General features: G+C 40.0%; 1 protein-coding gene across 2 annotated transcripts in view; it reads right to left on the bottom strand.

The window, feature by feature from the left end:
- The window catches only part of slco3a1a (solute carrier organic anion transporter family member 3A1a), a 36,784-nt gene extending 33,187 nt beyond the window's left edge, over positions 1 to 3,597 (bottom strand). Inside the window, exon 1 of one of the 2 annotated variants that reach the window (XM_086074398.1) lies at positions 2,889 to 3,597. In XM_086074398.1, the coding sequence (XP_085930524.1) occupies positions 2,889 to 3,053 (165 nt within the window). In that variant the 5' untranslated portion in view covers positions 3,054 to 3,597. The remainder of the gene's footprint in view (positions 1 to 2,888) is intronic. The other variant, XM_086074397.1, reaches the window with a different exon arrangement.
- Positions 3,598 to 18,136: the final 14,539 nt, after the last annotated feature.

Below are 18,136 nucleotides of genomic sequence, written 5' to 3'. Positions count from 1 at the left end.
CTCGCCGCTCACAACGCGGGGTCCGTGTTTAACGCGTCGCATGGCAACAAAATAAACCTCGCCCAGTGGCGGGACATCCCGTTACCTCACAGAGAGAAGAACGAGGCTTGTCAAAAGGACATTTTTCATGGACTTGGGCTCCACTGAGCTGTGACACGGAAGTGGATGTGCTTGAAATGTTGCAGCACAAAATGCATTCTTTTCTCAAGGTCCGCAACGCAAACCATTTGATCCTCTTTTATGCTGCAACAAATACCGGAGAATATCTGAAGCTATTTTTACTTGCTTAAAAACGATATGCCTTGAGATACAAGTTTAATCCGTGAATTCATTTCAGGGCTAACACTGTGACCACGCTCCGAACTCAAAACTAATGTCTCTCAAAGCATCTTTCCCCATTGAAATGAATGGAAATGCCATTAATCCATTCCAGCATCCGTGAAAAAAAACCAATAAACTTAGCACTCCATGATTGCGTACTTCATAAAAACATATTAATCGAATTGAAAAATATAAAACGTTTATTCATTGCTGCTCTTTCTAGTGTGCACAACTTGGCCACGTTGGGGGGAGGGGGGTGTTGGGTGGGGGGTTGTGTCAGTATAATACAGTTATGCATAAAAGTTTTACAACTCCAATAAATGGCTCTGTGAACTGCAGTTACGTTTAGGTATGGGCGAGTACGGACTAGAGATAAGACCAGTGTTTCCCACACCATGTTAATACTTGGGCGAGCCACCCAAGTAGATTTCAAGAAAAGGTAATAATAAAAAAAATAATAATAATAAATAATCTTCGATCTTGTGGCCGTTTTACGTTCAAGAACTCCAAAAAGGAATGAGAAGAATAGAAAATCGCCATTCATGTCGCGCAATTTTAAGGAAAATGCTTATACTGGGATAGATAAGTATGTCTTGAAAAGGATCTGTCATTGTTTTTTGTGCGTGTGTGCAAATTTGATGGATCATAAGTACTAATTAAACTAACCGGTATGTGTGACAAGCCAAGTCAAGTGTTGAGCACTCTCGTACTGGTATCAGTCTGTGTTAAGAGTTAGCATTAAGCTAACCCCTGGAAGTAGCAGTGAACAGCTGGCAGCCTGATTTTTGAAGAATTGTTGACTATTCCGTTTAACGGACCAGACAGCAGCCACCTGTTGCCATTCACAGAACAGGATCAGGCTTCCTCTGAGAGAGAACATTAGCTTGGTCACTGAATTGTAAATAAAGTGCAGATTTCCATATCTGCCATTTTGTTTTTCGTAAAAAATGAGTCCGTCTGTTCAAAGGGCATCCTAAATCCGTCATCGGATTGAGGGGCCGCACTGTTAAACGATAAAATTGCCCCGGCAACACGTGCTGTTCGGGCGTTCGTGGTGAATTATTTGATCATCACCAACACGATACAAGCTGTACTGCGCTTTAATGACAACACAAAAGGCGTTTGTGCTCATTTTAAAACAATACAATGATAAGGAGTATCTCGGAATCAGAGGAAATGAACTTTGACACTCCTAATTGCACTCCTGCGACATTTGACCGCGTGTTCCGCCGGCGTGTTGATTAAGTGCCTCGTGCTAATTATCAGCTCGCACAAAAGCGGCCGCCATGATAGCCGGGTTTTGTCGGCGCGCTGGCGAGAACGCGCCGCTCGATCCCATCATCCAATTAGAGGGACTCTTATAGATAGCGCTTGATCGCCCACAAACTCTCTGCGTGTTGGCCAGAAACGTCATAAGCTAAAGAGGGTCAGTCAGGTGCTTGCCCGAGTCGTTGTTCTTTTGACAATTTCGCTTTGTGTATGAACGGGTGTCCAGGTTGAAAAAAGCAGAAGCATCCTGACGGTTTATTATTTTAGCTTGTCAACACTGATTCACGATATTCCAATTGAGAAGTACGTTAGGAGACGACGTCCGTCGCTCTAAGATCATATCACAATATGTTTTCCGGTACAAAAAAAAATCAAGCATTGCCTTTGTGGGTACAATCACAGGCTAACTTCCTTAGCACAGTTAAATAACTGAAACTATTGCATTTTCAACGAGTGGGGAGGCTTCTTGGGAGAATAAACATTGCTAATGTTGGAAGGACGAGTTCACCGCCTGAGGTTGTAAAGCAAGTCCTACAGGACAAAAATGGATGTTCAAGGTAGCTTCGACTTTTGTGTGTTTCAATCAAATTTGCATTGGAAGAAGAATACGACCGCGAGATGCGAGAGTTAACCTTGAAAGACGTTTCAGGGGACAATCAATAGGATGCTGGCATCCTTAAAAAGACTGTTAATCTTGAGACGTAAACGCTTTAAAGTCATTGATTGGTTTGGCTCTTTCATTAAAGGAGGCAGCCAACATTTTTTCTTGGTAAAGATTTCCACAGGAAGAAGCGACCCGAGTTTGGGTGGACATTAGCTTGCAACTCCCCAAAATAGATGCACTTGATTTTGACAGCTTTTTTGGCTTTGGGAAATTGGGTCTCCATCAATTAGCCTTTTAGGTGTACCGTGTGGAATCCACCTTTAAAGGATTCCTATATGTCAGACGGTGGAAGTTCCGAATACATTCCCCTTATCCTCCGTATTTCACAGATACGTTCCTTTGGCTCGCTATTTTATAAGTCCACAGTTTCACAGTCCAAGTTTGCCTTCTAACAAACAACTTTGCTCCCGAGTTCGCAAAGTCTCTTAAGTTTCCGACGCTCCCTAAAGGCAACTGCGATCGTATCCAGCTGACCTGTGGCCGTTAAGAATAAAAAAAAATAATGGACGGATGAAAGCTCCCCCTTCGTTCTTGCGCCCTATTTTACCGTACAAGTGATTCTGATACAAGTTCCCCCCCATCCACCAGGCGTGCAGTGGGAGCCCAGGTACCCGCCTCCGCCCAGTTAACTCACCAGGTATGCTCCGACGGTACCCTGAGCCAACATGAGGGCACATTCCGAAATGAGGAAGATCTTGATATTGAAGAAGCACGAGGACTTCTTGCGGGGTTCGTCCACTTCCAGCATGTCGCCGCCGGCGCTCTGCGGCGACTCCCGGTGCTGCTTCTTCACCTGCATGCCGGCCAACTTCCACCGGTTCGCGTCAGCAACTTGGCCGTCCAAAGTGAGGCAACTACATCCGTGTCGACCCGCCTCGTCGGAAGGTTTTACTCCCCCCCCCACCACAAAAAAAAAAGAAGCAAGCAAAGCGTCGCTCTGAAGTCTACACGAGGAAACTGAGAGGCACACGTCGTCTAAACATCGCCGCCTCCTCGTCTTCCTCTTCCTCTTCCTCTTCCTCGTCGTCGAACGTGTGAGCTCCGAGAGGGCGCCACAAGACAACCATAGGGGACGCGAAGTGTCCTCCGTGCGGAGGCTCGGCGAGGCTTGGCTCGGCTCTCACAACTCTTCTTCGGGACTGTGGGACGTCTCTCCGCCCCCTTGGAGGCTCATACGCGGGACAGGAGGCGCGGCGAGGCGCGGCGGGGCGCGGCGGGGGCTCAGCTCGCTCTCTGGGACGAAAAGCCGTCACTGTAACCGCTCCACCCAGGGGCCGAGAAACACTTAAAATAAAATAAAAAAAAAATATATATATATGAAAGCGAACTCTTGCCACAATTAAAGTAGTAATAAAACGTGTAACCGTGACAGCTATTTAAAAAAGAAAGGGGGATATTCGGGTGACAAAAATGTTAAGTCACTGGGACGTAACGTGATGTTTTGGCCGTGAAAATCATGTGACGCGTCCTTATGACGTCATGAAGGCCAAATATGTGAACATTCGTACGGCTTTAAAAAAAAAATGTATAAAAACAATACTTAGAAAAGTAGAGTACAGTAACTTGTGGGGGAAAACAAGTGAAAATATCAGCAAATACAAAAAAAGGTCTTTAAAGAATAGAAATAATCACGCCAACATTGATATTAAATTGCCTGGGAGACATACCTGATTATTTACAATTTTGAAAAGGAGTAGGAAGTATATAACATGTTTGTTCATACTCTCGATTTGATTACTAATATATTAACTTTAACAATATTTAACAATATTCCTAAATATTGTTAATATATTAATAATCAAATCAAAGGTTGAAAATCAAGCCGGTTTACAAGGTACTGTAAGTTGTGCAATGTTATGTTAATACACAATATGCTTGACTTTGAACATTTGCTTACTGACACTTGAATTCACCCGGGTATAAAATTGTACGCCGCACACTTGTTCTGTGGGAGTCTGGGAGAATATAAATGATGAATGCTGGATGGACGACCTGTTTGTATTTTACGGGTGCCCTCGTGTAAAGTGGTGTCCCATTTTTTTTTTTTACAAATACAAAAAAAACCCGTTGATGATGTTTGGAAAATGATAAGTCAAGGCGGCCCTTCCGCAGCTGAATCATACGGTGCTTGTTTTCAAAATGAGTCAAGTATGCAAATAATGCTAAATATCAGTGAGAGATTTAGCTCAAAGTTGTCGTGGGCCATGTCTCATTTTCAAAATGACTGAAAATCCACGACGGGGCCCCCGGGCCATATTTTGGCCACCCCTGTCTGAAATGAACCATTTAAGCTGAGTTCATTTTATACCTGCTGAAAGTACTCAGCTTTTGGAATGGATCCATTCGTGAGGGCTGGTCTGGTCCGTCATCGTGCCCCCCGAAGCTGCTCGCACATTCTGTCCCAATTCTTTACTGCTGTATGTGTGTGTGTGTGTGTGTGTGTGTGTGATGATAATAAACGAGCACGTGCATCTCAATGTGTGTTTACGTGCAATGCGAGTCAGGTGGCCGTCATGGGCGGCGCTGCCAGGAATGTTTGAATAGATGAGCCGTTCATTGTTCGGTATTGTTCTGCCTGGAGGAGCCAGCGCTATTTTAGGCGTTGGAAAAGGGTGTGGACAGTGGGAAAGAGGCCCCGCCCGTCAGCTGGGAGACACTGGGGCAAGGCGGGGATGTCTCCAGACTAACAGGGAGTATACTTTTTGTTTATACGACTGTATTGTATTACATTTCCTGCCTCCACTTTTCAGGGAAAAAGAACACGTGATGTCTGTTATTCAAGAGATGACCAAGGGCAGCAAAAAAAAAAAAAAATGGACTCAAATCCTCAGCCATCGTCAGTTTGCGAGTTTGAGAGATACTACAAGCCGTCGTTATTTTGTGTAGTTTTTGTTTGTTTGTTGCTTTGACTTGCGTGCACGGACGAAAGATACGAGTGCCGTACCGGTGGCATGAACTCAACTAACGTCACAATAAGCAACACTTTGGCAAATGTAGTCAACAATTCTTCATAAAAGATGCTTCAAAATGTTCAATGCCACTCCCAGTTCAAGTGTAATGTCAAATTATGTAAACATAAAAACCATGAGAATTACACATTTTCAAAACAACCGACACGTTACCTTAAGAATCTCCACTAGCTTAATGCTAACTCACAAGGCAAAACACCATAGAAAGGTTCACTAATAGCATCGAAAGTTTGTAGTGTTAGTGAAGTAACACACGCAGACAGACGATATAACAATACTGTTATTGCGGCTTACTAAATCAGTTTTGAAACTCTTCTTCGCGTGTGTCTATGTCTGTATTGCGCTGCCCCCTGGTGGCCAAGGTGCATATCGGAAGGGGCGGGAATGGATTCAATGCTTTCCCATTCATTTCAATGGAGAGAGATGATTTGAGATGCAAAACATCCAAGTAATAAAAGTTAAATAAACAAAGTTTAACAATGAAAAAGTTGAAAAAAAAAGTGTCCAATTAGCCTAGCAAGCATGTAATTGCTGGGATAGGCTTCTGCTTCCCCTTTCTTGAAATGTTTTACATTTTCCTGCTCATGAAATAAAATAAAATAAATAGTAAGTGAAGTTTATCAGTGAAACCGGGTTTTTTTTTTGGGGGGGGGGGGGGCAAATAGGTTTTTTATTTGCAAAGTTGGCCAATGTTTGCACATGTGCTAAGGAATCCTTCTATGTTGTCATGTTGTACATGTCTAATCCTACATCATACATTTACCATAAAAAAAAAAAATCAATAAAAAAATGCCTTTTGTGGATAAAAAAAAAGAAAAGAAAAAGAGAGCTCTGTGTCACGCTGTTTCCAAAACTGGGACTTTTCTCCTTCTCTCCACTGTAATTTGCTGCAAGGCAAAATGAGCCGAGACTCTCTGAGTCATCCCTCTCCAGTTATTAGAAGCTCTCATGTCCCGAAGATGACACTTTAAAGCCACCGTAATGCAAGTGAGGTGTTAATGCAAAACCTTTGACTTCCACAGCATGTTAGGGATGTTGCTGCAGGCTGAAAAGTGAGGAAGAGGCCAGATGTTCTGGCTCAGTGATTCTTTAACCCCCGCACCCGCCTTTATGCTCAGTGAGAGCTGTTTTTGTTTTTCAGCATTTATTTAAATACAGTGTTTAATTCATAGCACTCTCAAATCATCTTTCCTCGTTCAAATAAATGGAAATGCCAATATTAATCGATTCCAAAACAAGCAAATAAAAAAAAATGAAATTGCTTACTCTTTAAACAATGATGATGTAATAACAATAATAATAAAAAAAATCTATTTTTGTGCCTTTTTTGTTTTTGTTTAATTCGTTGGACATTGTGCTTCTCCTTCAGGTGTGCTCGCCTTGTCCAACTTTTGCAGAGGATAAAGAATATATACACGAGTAACATTATGGGGGGGGGCCATGCACTTCCTAACCAGATGTATGACCACAATTTAAATAATATGGACAAAATACATGCCAGCCCATTGAATAGCAAAAATACGCATCCATTAAAATGTACTGGGAATTATTTTATTTTTTTCTCCCACCAAAAAGCAAAACCAAACACACACACAAAAAACTAAGAATGTAAAAAAAAAAAGCGAGGGTCCACTGTAGTAGAAGAAGCGTATTTATGCATTCCCGCCCCCAGTTCCGTTTTTTGTGTGTTTGGGGGCGGGGGCAACTCAGAATGTGACCACATGCCCATTTACGCACCTCTGCATTAGAGGGTTAACAGCACAACATTGATGCTAGCCCATCTATGGGATTTTGCATTGCATATTAGCATTACGCTAAAGAGACTTTAAACATGTATGTGGTTGTTTTAAATTAACAATGCACAGGTACACGCTTCTTTTTGAATTAATGATCATATCTTCAATTTTTGCTTGCAAGTTGTTGTAATGCCGCATACCACCATAGGGGGCGACATAACTTTAGTCAAGTGTTTCTTTTCTTTTTTTTTTATGGTCAAAGTTTGAAAACCGCAACACTATACTACAATTCTGATGAAATCCCTCGACATTGAAGCTCCCAGAATCACTGTACGCGTGTGTGTTTGCGGCTCGAGTTCCGTCATGAGGCCGGTAAAATGACAATAATTTAGGATAGCAACTCAGCTGTCATGTAATTAGCGTCCATCTTTGCTGGCTGGTTTTTGTCAGAGGGGCTTTTATGTGGAGCTTTCAAAACGCATGTCACTTGTCAGTCGTCATTCGCGGCAAGAGGGACGAGAGGGAGGCTAACGGAAGGGTCACGGGGTGCGCAATGCTTCCACATTTACGGGGGGGTCACCTCAGGTCAACCTGAGGGCACATACCGCATGCTCATAAACGGAATTTACAGCTTCAATGGGCAAACTTTCACGAGGGGGCTTTTATTTTTCTTTCTCCTTTTGTTTGCTAATTACGGCCTGTCTAAATATAGCCTGCCGCCGTCTGCCTCTTCCATTTTAAAAGTGTGTCACGCTGCCCCTCTCCTGTCTATTTTTACACCGCTATCAATCTGTAGGCTAGCGTGCGACGATAGCATCTGCAACAGGCTCCGCTTTTCTCCCTGGGTTAAATCAAGCCACGGGACACCAAGTGCTCATTTTAAAACGCGGCTTTCGTGAAGGGCCCGCTGTTGTCCCGAGTGAAATCCAAATGAGATCTTTCCTGAAAATTTGCATGCTGGGAAATGATTTGGTGTCAAATTCAACACAATACAGAATGCATGTTTTCTGCTTATCCGGTTCCGAGTCACCGGTGAGCTGGAGTATATATCCTGGCTGTCTTTGGGCAAAATACGGCTGTACTGGCGCAACTACGGACGGGCGAGTACCGAAAACAAGTATCGGGCTGATACGGGCCTTATTTTTAGGTATCAGATACTCAAGGAGGCTGCTGATACTTGAGCAAAGAAAACCTGACATCAACAAGTCCTCCTCGTCAGTAGTTGGCGCTATATTGCGGCTGACACTTTGGCATCATCTGCATCGGATTTTTTTCCCCACAATGTTTTGTCATTGTGTTAAATGACCTTTTCTATATCAAATTGAAGCATCTGTTCCTCTGTATCTGTCAGTACTCGACCAGTGAATACTCATACAGGTATCGGTCGCAAAAAATAGTGTTATCGAACATCCCTATCCAAAATGATTACTTTTTAGGAAACCCCCCAAAAATGCGTATTTCTTGAGTTGCTAACAATTTATCATAAAACTGTATAGTATACAAGTTTTCAACATTTTTGATGTTTAACAGCACCTTGTAAAAAAAAAAAAATAGAATCACTCATTTATACTTCCACCTTTTTGTTTGTTTGTTTTTTAACTAGCCGTGTCAAATGTCTCTTACAGTATAAGCCGTGTGGCCGCTGAAAAATGGACGGTGGGCCGCAAATGGCCCCCGGTCTTTAGTTTGGACACCCCTGATCTAAACAATGCCATTTTTTGGGGTTTCTTATTCAGGCCCCTGTATAACCCCACCACCCTCAATTTGGGGTCTTTTTTTGCAATAAAAATGAGCGTTATTCACGGGATTTTAGAGTAAACAACATGAAAGTGATACGAGACTCATTTAGCCATTTTTAGCAGGAAGAAGCTAAAATGTTGCATAATTCATTTGATAACTTAATAATTTTTCATGTACAATTCAAATCTTTGAAAGAACATTTTGCCACTTGCTGTTGGCTGAAATTGACATCACGTGTGCTCAGGGCTGAGGTCACGAGCGATCATGGCTCAGTTTGCGAACGTCACATGACTAAACCCAGTAAACAGGTGAGCCGCGATGAGTCGTTCTCTGATTTTAAAGGGATACTTGACTCATTGAGCCATTTTCAGCAGCAAAAAAAGTTCATATTTTGTCTATAATTCATGTGATAACTTCATTATTTCTTCATGAACAAGTAGTACCTTTAAAAACGAATGTTTCCGCTTGCTGTCGACTGAAGATGACATCACCTGTGCTGAGGAAGTAGGTAACGACCAATCATGGCTCAGTTTGCTGACCAAACCCAGGAAACAGGTGAGCCATGATTGGTTGTTACCTACTTCCTCAGCACAGGTGATGTCCACAGCAAGCGGAAAAATTAATTATCAAAGATATTAATTGTACATAAAAAAAATAATGACGTTATCAAATTAATTCTGGAGAAAATATGAACTTTTTACTGCTGAAAGTGGTTAAATGAGTCAAGAATCCCTTCAAAAAAATCAAATCTGGTTTGCAAATTGCAATCATCGTTTCATGTTAGAAAAACGGAGTTAATGCAGTTGTTAATATTTTTTAAAAAAATGTTGATTTTGACCATCTAGGTTGGCAGACGGCTTTTCACACCAGAGCATTAAAGCTCATTTACGCGCGGTATCAGTCGTCGCTGGCAGCTGATAAGACTGAAGGCATCCGTCATCAGGCGGCCACTTTGACTTCCGGCAGGCAAAGCTCTCATTAGACAGCTGCGAGTCGAGCCGGGCCGGCGGAAGAGAGAAGAGCGGCCCATTAGCATGTCATTTCCCCCCCCCCGGCAGGAAGGAAGCTTTCACACTAACACCTTCACAATTACAGGATGAGAGCGAGGGCACAGATTTGGGGAAAAAGACCAGCATGCCTTGCGGCGAACTGCACTGAATTGCTTGAATATGTGGCGACTTTCGTGAGCAACGTGAATCATAACGTTGAAAATGTGCAAGCGGTTACTTTCTGTGTATACGAGCAAATATGCTTTCCTGGGAAAAGTTGTGTGAATATTTCAAAGTGTACATATGGTCTTAAGGTCATATTTGCCCCATGAATGTATTTGGTTAGATGCACAGGGTGTTTACGTCGTTCAAACCCAAAAACGTGTAAAAACTTTTTTTTTTTAAACTGAAACTTTTTTTTAAACATTGTTGTTTTTTTCTTATGCTAGAGCATACAGAAGGCTTTGATGCAGCTTCTGACGTGAACAGGTGGCTTAAATCAATGGCAGTATTACAAAAAACGGCAGCAGAGTATAAGAGCTCAACCAGGGCCATGTTGAAAAAAAGCTATTTTCCCAGTGTTTTAAAAAGGTGAATAATGATGAAACTTAGCTATATTCTAATGCTAATTGCTGCAAAACGGAAACAGATACAAACAAACAGTTTTTTATCCTGATGTAAGAAGAGGCTCTCATCTTTTTTTTTTGGTAGGTTCCATGTTTTTATAGCAATAGAACACAATATTCTGTGGGCCTTGCAAAATCAGTCAAAATCCAGTAAACCAGTCGGGAGCGAAGGGGGTTGCTTCAGTGAATGAGTTCAAGATAAAAATGCAAACATTAATATTCAGGTGACTTTACGTGTCATGTTTTGAGTTTTTCCAGATTCGAGCCGTCGTTTGCCACATCAGAAAATTTTTCTCATAAAAATCCTTCTAGCTGTTTTTTGTCACTCCCAGATGAAGTTTACTGTGAATTAAACGTTGTCAATTGCTGTGCTTGCAAGTTTAACTTATGAGCTCACACTCTGGTGAGAAATCCAAAAGACTTTGGCAATTGTTGTTGCAAATGTTCAGAGGTTGTACAGAAGTTGGCATGAGTAGAGATGTGCATGTGAATTTTGGCGACCATTCATAGCATTTTTTGCGTCATTAGCGTTCGTTTACATTTACAATTGTGCTCGCGAGTTGACACATTGCAAGGGTATGCATGTAACACTTTCAAGCGCAAGCGTATATTTGCTCTCGTTACTTCCGTTTGACACAAACAATGCAAAACAGCGGGCTAAAAAGATGGGCTAACAAATAGCATCTGTGTCGCCATGTTGGAAACAACTGAAGTTTGAAGCCGAGAGGTCTCCACGTAAATATATCGTTACCGGTACGTCTTCTTCTCATTTTCATGAACCTGCAAATGTTTCCCCAAAACGTCGAAGGTGAGGCAGACAGTTCACAGGTTCAAGAATGATTTTATACAGCATTTTCATTTTTGTGTATTTGAGTCCATATCACCATAAATTGTTTTTGAGAGTTCCCCATTTTACCCCCCCCCCCACCCATTATAACCAAAAATTTAACTTTTCCATTGAACCGAAAATGGGCTTGACACGCCGACACTGACGAGTCCACCGAAAGTGACATCGAAGCATTTAGGGTATTTTTTATTGCTGTCAACTTTGACCCTAACAGAATGTAAGGATGAACTGAGGAGCTTCTTTATTGCAACCTGCACGAATCAAGTATTACATCACATCCGGGGTCAGTTTCAGCCACGAGTGAAAACATCTGTTCGATATGATAAGCGTCGCAAGAAAACGCAGTGATGAGCGAGTCGAGGGGGGCGGGGGGGGAAAAAAAAGCCCAAAACTCTTGAATGCTGTGAAATCATCTCGGCCTCAGAGCCTCAAGTGGCAGAGAACCTTTTCAACGCGGGGTCCAATTAGTCAGCGTTTCAACGTGCCAAACGCTCCCAATCAAAATGTCAGCGGCTAAAATAAGCAAAGGCGAAAGCGGCCGAGCTGTTATTATTTCATACTTGACGAGGACGCGGCGGATGCAGACTTGCTTTCGTTTCCCCCCCCGTCAAGGAAATTGGCAACGTGGGAAGGACCTCGCCCCGTTTCCAAGCAAAAAGTCCAACTCAAACTTCCCCCAAATTAAAAACAAAACAAAACACAAGAATCCACTTTGATGCATGACGGGATTTGCCAGATTGAAACGAGTCCAACGCAAATGACAGGCTTGGCCAGTTCACAAACTTCGACTGTATGCATCAAGTGCTGTTACTTGGAATATAAGAATAAAACCACGAAAGACAGAAAAGTCCACGATTCATTCATGCTAACAAGTCACTCACTGGACAAAAGATGAGGTACGAGATCCTACGCAACATTTTGAAACGTTTTAATGGTTTGAAAATACATCATATTTCTGCCCCTCTCGTGCAGTTTATGCAGAAAATATTTGAAATCTCTCAGTATGACGCAACACCCACACACACACACACACACAAAAAAAAAAAAATATATATATATATATATATATAAAAAAAAAAATAATAATAATAATAAAAGAGCAATGATGATGACATTTCCGAATGAACAATACTGAGCTCTTAAAGAAGAAAAAAAATAAATAAAAATATGACGCAACACGGTTCGGTACCATAGCGAGCTACAACCACTTTAAAAAAATAAATAAATAAATGCATCATATAAATTGAAATAAATAAGTCCATTATGTTTCATATACAGTCGTGATTTATCAGTTACATTATAAGTTAATTTTTTATTACATATACCATTTGTGTTCTAATATGCGCCGCTTATTGGGTAATAACCATCGCAACATCAACGCTCGCTTCCTTAGCCAGTCTATGGCATTTTGCTTTGCGTGCTAGCATTAAGCTAGCCCGCTTTTGTTGTGGTTGCTGTCATCGCACAACGTGTAATTCTTGTTTTATGTTCACTTTTCCAGTAAACTTCCACCGGAGGTGACAATTAACACCTTGGAGAACATTTGCTCACAACTAAAGACAAAAAAAAATAAAATAATAATAAAAAATAAAAAAATAAAAAATAAAAAATAAAAAATAAAAAATAAAAAATAAAAAATAAAAAATAAAAAATAAAAAATAAAAAATAAAAAATAAAAAATAAAAAAATAATAAAAAAATAAAAAAATCCAGTTAACACTGTAATTAATTTATTTTCGTGTTAGCCTAACACCTCCAACTTCATGAGCAATTTTCAGGATAGTATTTAGGAAATGAGTTCAAAAAAGAAAGAAAAAGCGATCACGAGACGCGCCTGCTGCCGCCGGGCCGGCGTTACGCAATCATGCTTCTTCCGCGCAGTCCATAATAAGGCCGGCGGGGAGCAAGATAAACATCTCTTCGTTTGTTTGCTGTCGTCGCCGTGCGCGCGCGCTCGGGAGGATCCGAGCCTCGGCTTTGGCAAATACTCGACGCGTTTGCATGGGGACAAATTACATTCCGCCTCTGACGAGTTTAGATTTGAGCATTTTTCCCAGGAAACACGTGAGCCAAGTCGTCATAATTGTCTGTAGCACATTTTTGACACCAGATCTCGTTTGAATTTTGAGTTCTTATGCGGGAAAACCTGTGCAAATGTGGTGGCAACGAAGACAGTTCTCAGGACTGTACAAACTCCACACGGGTTCATCAAAATACACAAGTCAGACAAAAACGCAGGTCGAAATTTGCAACACGCTCGATTGCCGGAAAAATGCAAGCAGCTTTAAATTCAGCGCGGTCTTCGTGGCGGACGCATAAAATTGACTTGCTCTTGACTTGAATGATCCCAGTTTTCAAATTCAGGGGGGAGTCCACTCAGAACTCAGGTTAGGAATAAGACCACGTTGGACCTGCTGAGTGGAATTCACAATTTATGACCAAAACGTCGCTAAATGTTTGCTTATGTTGCCCCGGAATTGACGCGGTCTGGATTCACTTGAAATTCACTGCAAATGAGTGAGCGCTATTGCGGGGATTAAGGTAATTTATCATCGTAAACAAAACTAACAAAAATAACTCGGGATGTCAAAATGAGTGCGTTCATTTTGAGTTCATTTAAAGTTCCTTTAATGCCACTCCTTTTTTTTTTTCCATTTTTAACAAAAGTATGAAAACCTTTTTTTATTGTACATTTAGAACAGATATACAATTTGTGATTCATCGTGAGTTAACTCGTGAAGTCATGTGATTAATTACAATTTTAAAATGTAATCGCCTGATGCCCCCAATTTATAAAAAATAAAATATTATTAAAAATTAGGGGCGTCAGACGATTATTATTTTTTATTGTAATTAATCGCATGACTTCAATAGTTAACTCACGATTAATCACACATTGTATATATGTTCTAAATGTACAATTTTAAAAAATCTAGGTTTTCATACTCTTGTTAACAAAAGTGGAAAACATTTGAAACTAATTGAAATAGTTCAAATGAATTTTTGACGTCTATACCCGTCAATGGCAGTGAATGAGTTAAAAAGATGTACTGTAAAATGAGTGTGATATTGATTTGTGTTGAGATCATTTTTCTGCCACTAGATGGCATAATTGCATTTGTGAGACGTTGGTGACAGCTCAGCACATTTTTTTTCCTTCATATTAATAGCAATCTAATCTTTAACAATAGCGCTCACTCTATTGCAGGGATTAAGGTAATTTATCATCGTAAACAAAACTAACAAAAATAACTCGGGATGTCAAAATGAGTGCATTCATTTTGAGTTCATTTAAAGTTCCTTTAATGCCACTCATTTTTTTTAACGCGTAATTAATGACCGCCCCGTACTTGGAAAGCCTGTAGCCGACTGGGGGAATTCCAACGCAACAGACACGCCCACGTCAAAATTGAGCAGTAATAAATGTCATAATAATGCACATATTTGTGGAGGCTGGGGTCAAGTTGTATTTTACAGATTTAAAAATGTGCAGAATTTCACAAGTTACTTCATGTTAAAGATTAAGATTGCTATTAATATGAAGGAAAAAAATGTGCTGAGCTGTCACCAACGTCTCACAAATGCAATTATGCCATCTAGTGGCAGAAAAATGATATCAACACAAATCAATGTCACACTCATTTTACAGTACATCTTTTTAACTCATTCACTGCCAATGACGGGTATAGACGTCAAAAATTAATTTGAACTATTTCAATTAGTTTCAAATGTTTTCCACTTTTGTTAACAAGAGTATGAAAACCTAGATTTTTTAAAATTGTACATTTAGAACATATATACAATTTGTGATTAATCGTGAGTTAACTATTGAAGTCATGCGATTAATTACAATAAAAAAAAATAATCGTCTGACGCCCCTAATTTTTTATAATATTTTATTTTTTATAAATTCGGGGCATCAGGCGATTACATTTTAAAATTGTAATTAATCACATGACTTCACGAGTTAACTCACGATGAATCACAAATTGTATATCTGTTCTAAATGTACAATAAAAAAAATTCTAGGTTTTCATACTTTTGTTAACAAAAATGGGAAAAAAGTGAAACAAATAGAAATAGTTCAAATGAATTTTTGACGTCTATAGCCGTCAATGGCAGTGAATGAGTTAATTTTCACTCATTTTTATGCATTATTATCAAAGTGCTGTATTAATGAGTTCTTTTAGTTTAACTTTTTTTAAATACTTTTTGTGACAATGAAAACTGTGTACATGTTATTGTACATTTAGAACAGATATTACCATTATAAATCTTAATTGCCTAACACCCCTAAAAATAACTCGTTTTTGGTAACAAAATAAAAAACAAAATAAAAATAAAAGAAATATGGTTTCAATTGTTCATACATTTCGAGGAGGTGTAACTTGTCTTGTGTCCTTTCTTACTGACGACAAACGATCACCGAACTTGAAAGTCTCCACTTTTTGTGGCTTTTCTTCCTGGGTCGGACTTTCCTTTTTTTTTTCCTGCGAGCGTCATCCAACTGGTCTGTCTGGTTGTAGCAGCTGTTTTATGGAGCTACTATGCAAACGACAAATGACATAATCACCGTCTGTGCCTCAGCCACTCGTCACCACGGCAACCCGAGAGGCGTTGCCCACTAAGGCGTATCCTGTTTTCGGGTGAGGCGGCATTTCCCACCATTCAACAATTTTCAATTTGTTACAAACACACCTCGTTGGAAGTCATATCGGTGGCCCCGCAGGGTTCTGACGTCTGCGGAGCTCAGGGTTCAAAAGCAAACTTGGTGACGCAGCATTTAGCTGCTATGCCGCACGCAAATGGAATTAGCTGCCAATAAAAGCTTTTAAATCTTCGTCTTTTCCCTTCAGGGGGCGCCACAGCGAATCGGGTTGCCTCCGTCTAACCCTGTCCCTTGAAAAGCTTTGAAATGTTGTCTATTTACTGTATGTGTGAGGAACATTGAGCTACCTTGAGTATGGAATGTGCTACATAAATAAAGCTGTCTTCAAACAACTCGAAATGATTAAATGTAAATGCATTGAATTTAATAGTTCGACGCTACGGTATGAGATTTTTTCTAATAGGTTTTCTGGTGAGCTAACAAATACACGCACGCACGCACGCACGCACATACTCACCCACACACACACAAAAAAAAAAAAAAAAAATTAAAAAATAAAGAGCAATGATGATGACATTTACGAATGAACAATACTGAGCTCTTAAAATAATAATAATAATAATAATAATAAAAAAAATAGTTCGACGCTACTTGACAAAGTCTCTGTAACAATATGCACCGTTTGAACGTTTCATTCAAGTGAATCTTTCAACTCACCACAAGAGGGAGCCCCAATGCCACTTTGAGAATCACAGCAGTTGTTAAAAAAAAAGGATATCTTAGTTGATGTAAAACACGTGTTACTCCTACTTTTTGTAATAAGTGTTGTAACAAAAGGCATAAAGAGCAAAAGCTACACTCGACTTAATCCTTTTATACTCGCTGGGCTGAGGTCTTTTGTGGCTATGTTGACATTTGTTGGGAGACTTTCGAGGACCCCTGAGAATGTTGGTTGGCTTCCAAATTGGGCAATTTGTGAAAAGTCCCACGACAAGAGCACATTTGACCGCATACGCTCATGTCGTTATTATTAAACCAAAATAAATAAGGCCATCTTCTGCGGGTCCACTTCCTTTCGTTTTGCAAAGCGCACCCCACCCCAAAAACCGAAGAGTGGAATTACCACACTCACTCTCTTGCTCACATATGGAGTGTGAGTACGTTAAGCCCATAAGAAGCTTTTCTTGCCCAGGATGCAGCTCGAGGAGAGGCTATTAAACAAGCAAATAAATCTTTCGTCTCATGGAGAAATAACCGGAATTTGAACTTCTTTGAATCTTTTTTTCCTGCCGGCGTCCTTTATACAGTTCAGTTCATACATTTTTTTAATATATCGTAGTAGAGCAAACATGTTATCCACCTCCTGTATCATGAGTTCATGCCTCACCTCTAGCTACAAAGCACAATAAGCACTTTTTTTTCGATACAATATAGAGTACCTCACATTGAATGCACCGGCGAGGCTATTAGAAAAGGCATCATGAAATTAAATGTTAAATTAGATTAAATGTGGTCATGTCAATGTCATGGTGGAGCCATGATACAACTTGCTAAAATTAGATTTCCAAGGTACATGTTGTTTTTTTCCTTTTCTACTTTCGTCCTCTTTTTTATTTTTTAACCTTCTTAATTTAACACTCACTGTATGACAGTTTGTTTGAATAAGAAAAACAGCCCGGAGTCTGCATTTCAGCCAATCAGCGCGATTGTGTTGCACGAGGAAGCAAAATGACAGTCAGGGCTGTCTGTTGATGTCTGCTGCCCTCTAGCGGTGATTATTCCAACAAGCAAAAAACTCCGGGAGCTGGACTTTTGTGGATGAAAGTTTAGTCAGCCAGCAGGTTCAATGATCTACCTTCAGTTGTGAAGTCCCGGGTTTGAAGGTGGTCTCAGATTTCGTTATTTTTATTTCAATTAATTAATTGATTAATGAATTAATTTAGCGCGAAGCTGGACTCGAACTATGACCTTTTGGTTCCAAAGGCCCACTTCAAAAAGATAAGAAAAAACATACACTTCAAAAAGAGTTTAAATAATAATAATAATAATAAAATACTTTAAAACATCGTCCCAAACTGACAATAAATATACAAACACATTACTATATAATCCATCCATTTTCTTAACCGCTTGTCCTCACAAGGGTCGCAGGATACTATATAATCATTATACAAAATATTTTTCGTAATTTGCCTTAAAAACACAGTCCAGAACCAAGGAAACCCACTCCCTCGTTAAAATGAATGAATGAATAAAGAAATAAACAAATAACTCTCCCCCGCAAACGTGTTCAATAAATAAAATAAGCATAATAATAAATAATAAAAAAACCGTTCTCTTGCAACTACATTGTTTAATATATTTTCA

Source organism: Leptonotus elevatus, chromosome 4, assembly GCF_054856555.1.
Source record: "Leptonotus elevatus isolate MCC_2025b chromosome 4, RoL_Lele_1.0, whole genome shotgun sequence".
NCBI lineage: Eukaryota > Metazoa > Chordata > Actinopteri > Syngnathiformes > Syngnathidae > Leptonotus > Leptonotus elevatus.
This window is presented reverse-complemented; position numbering and strand designations above follow the sequence as displayed.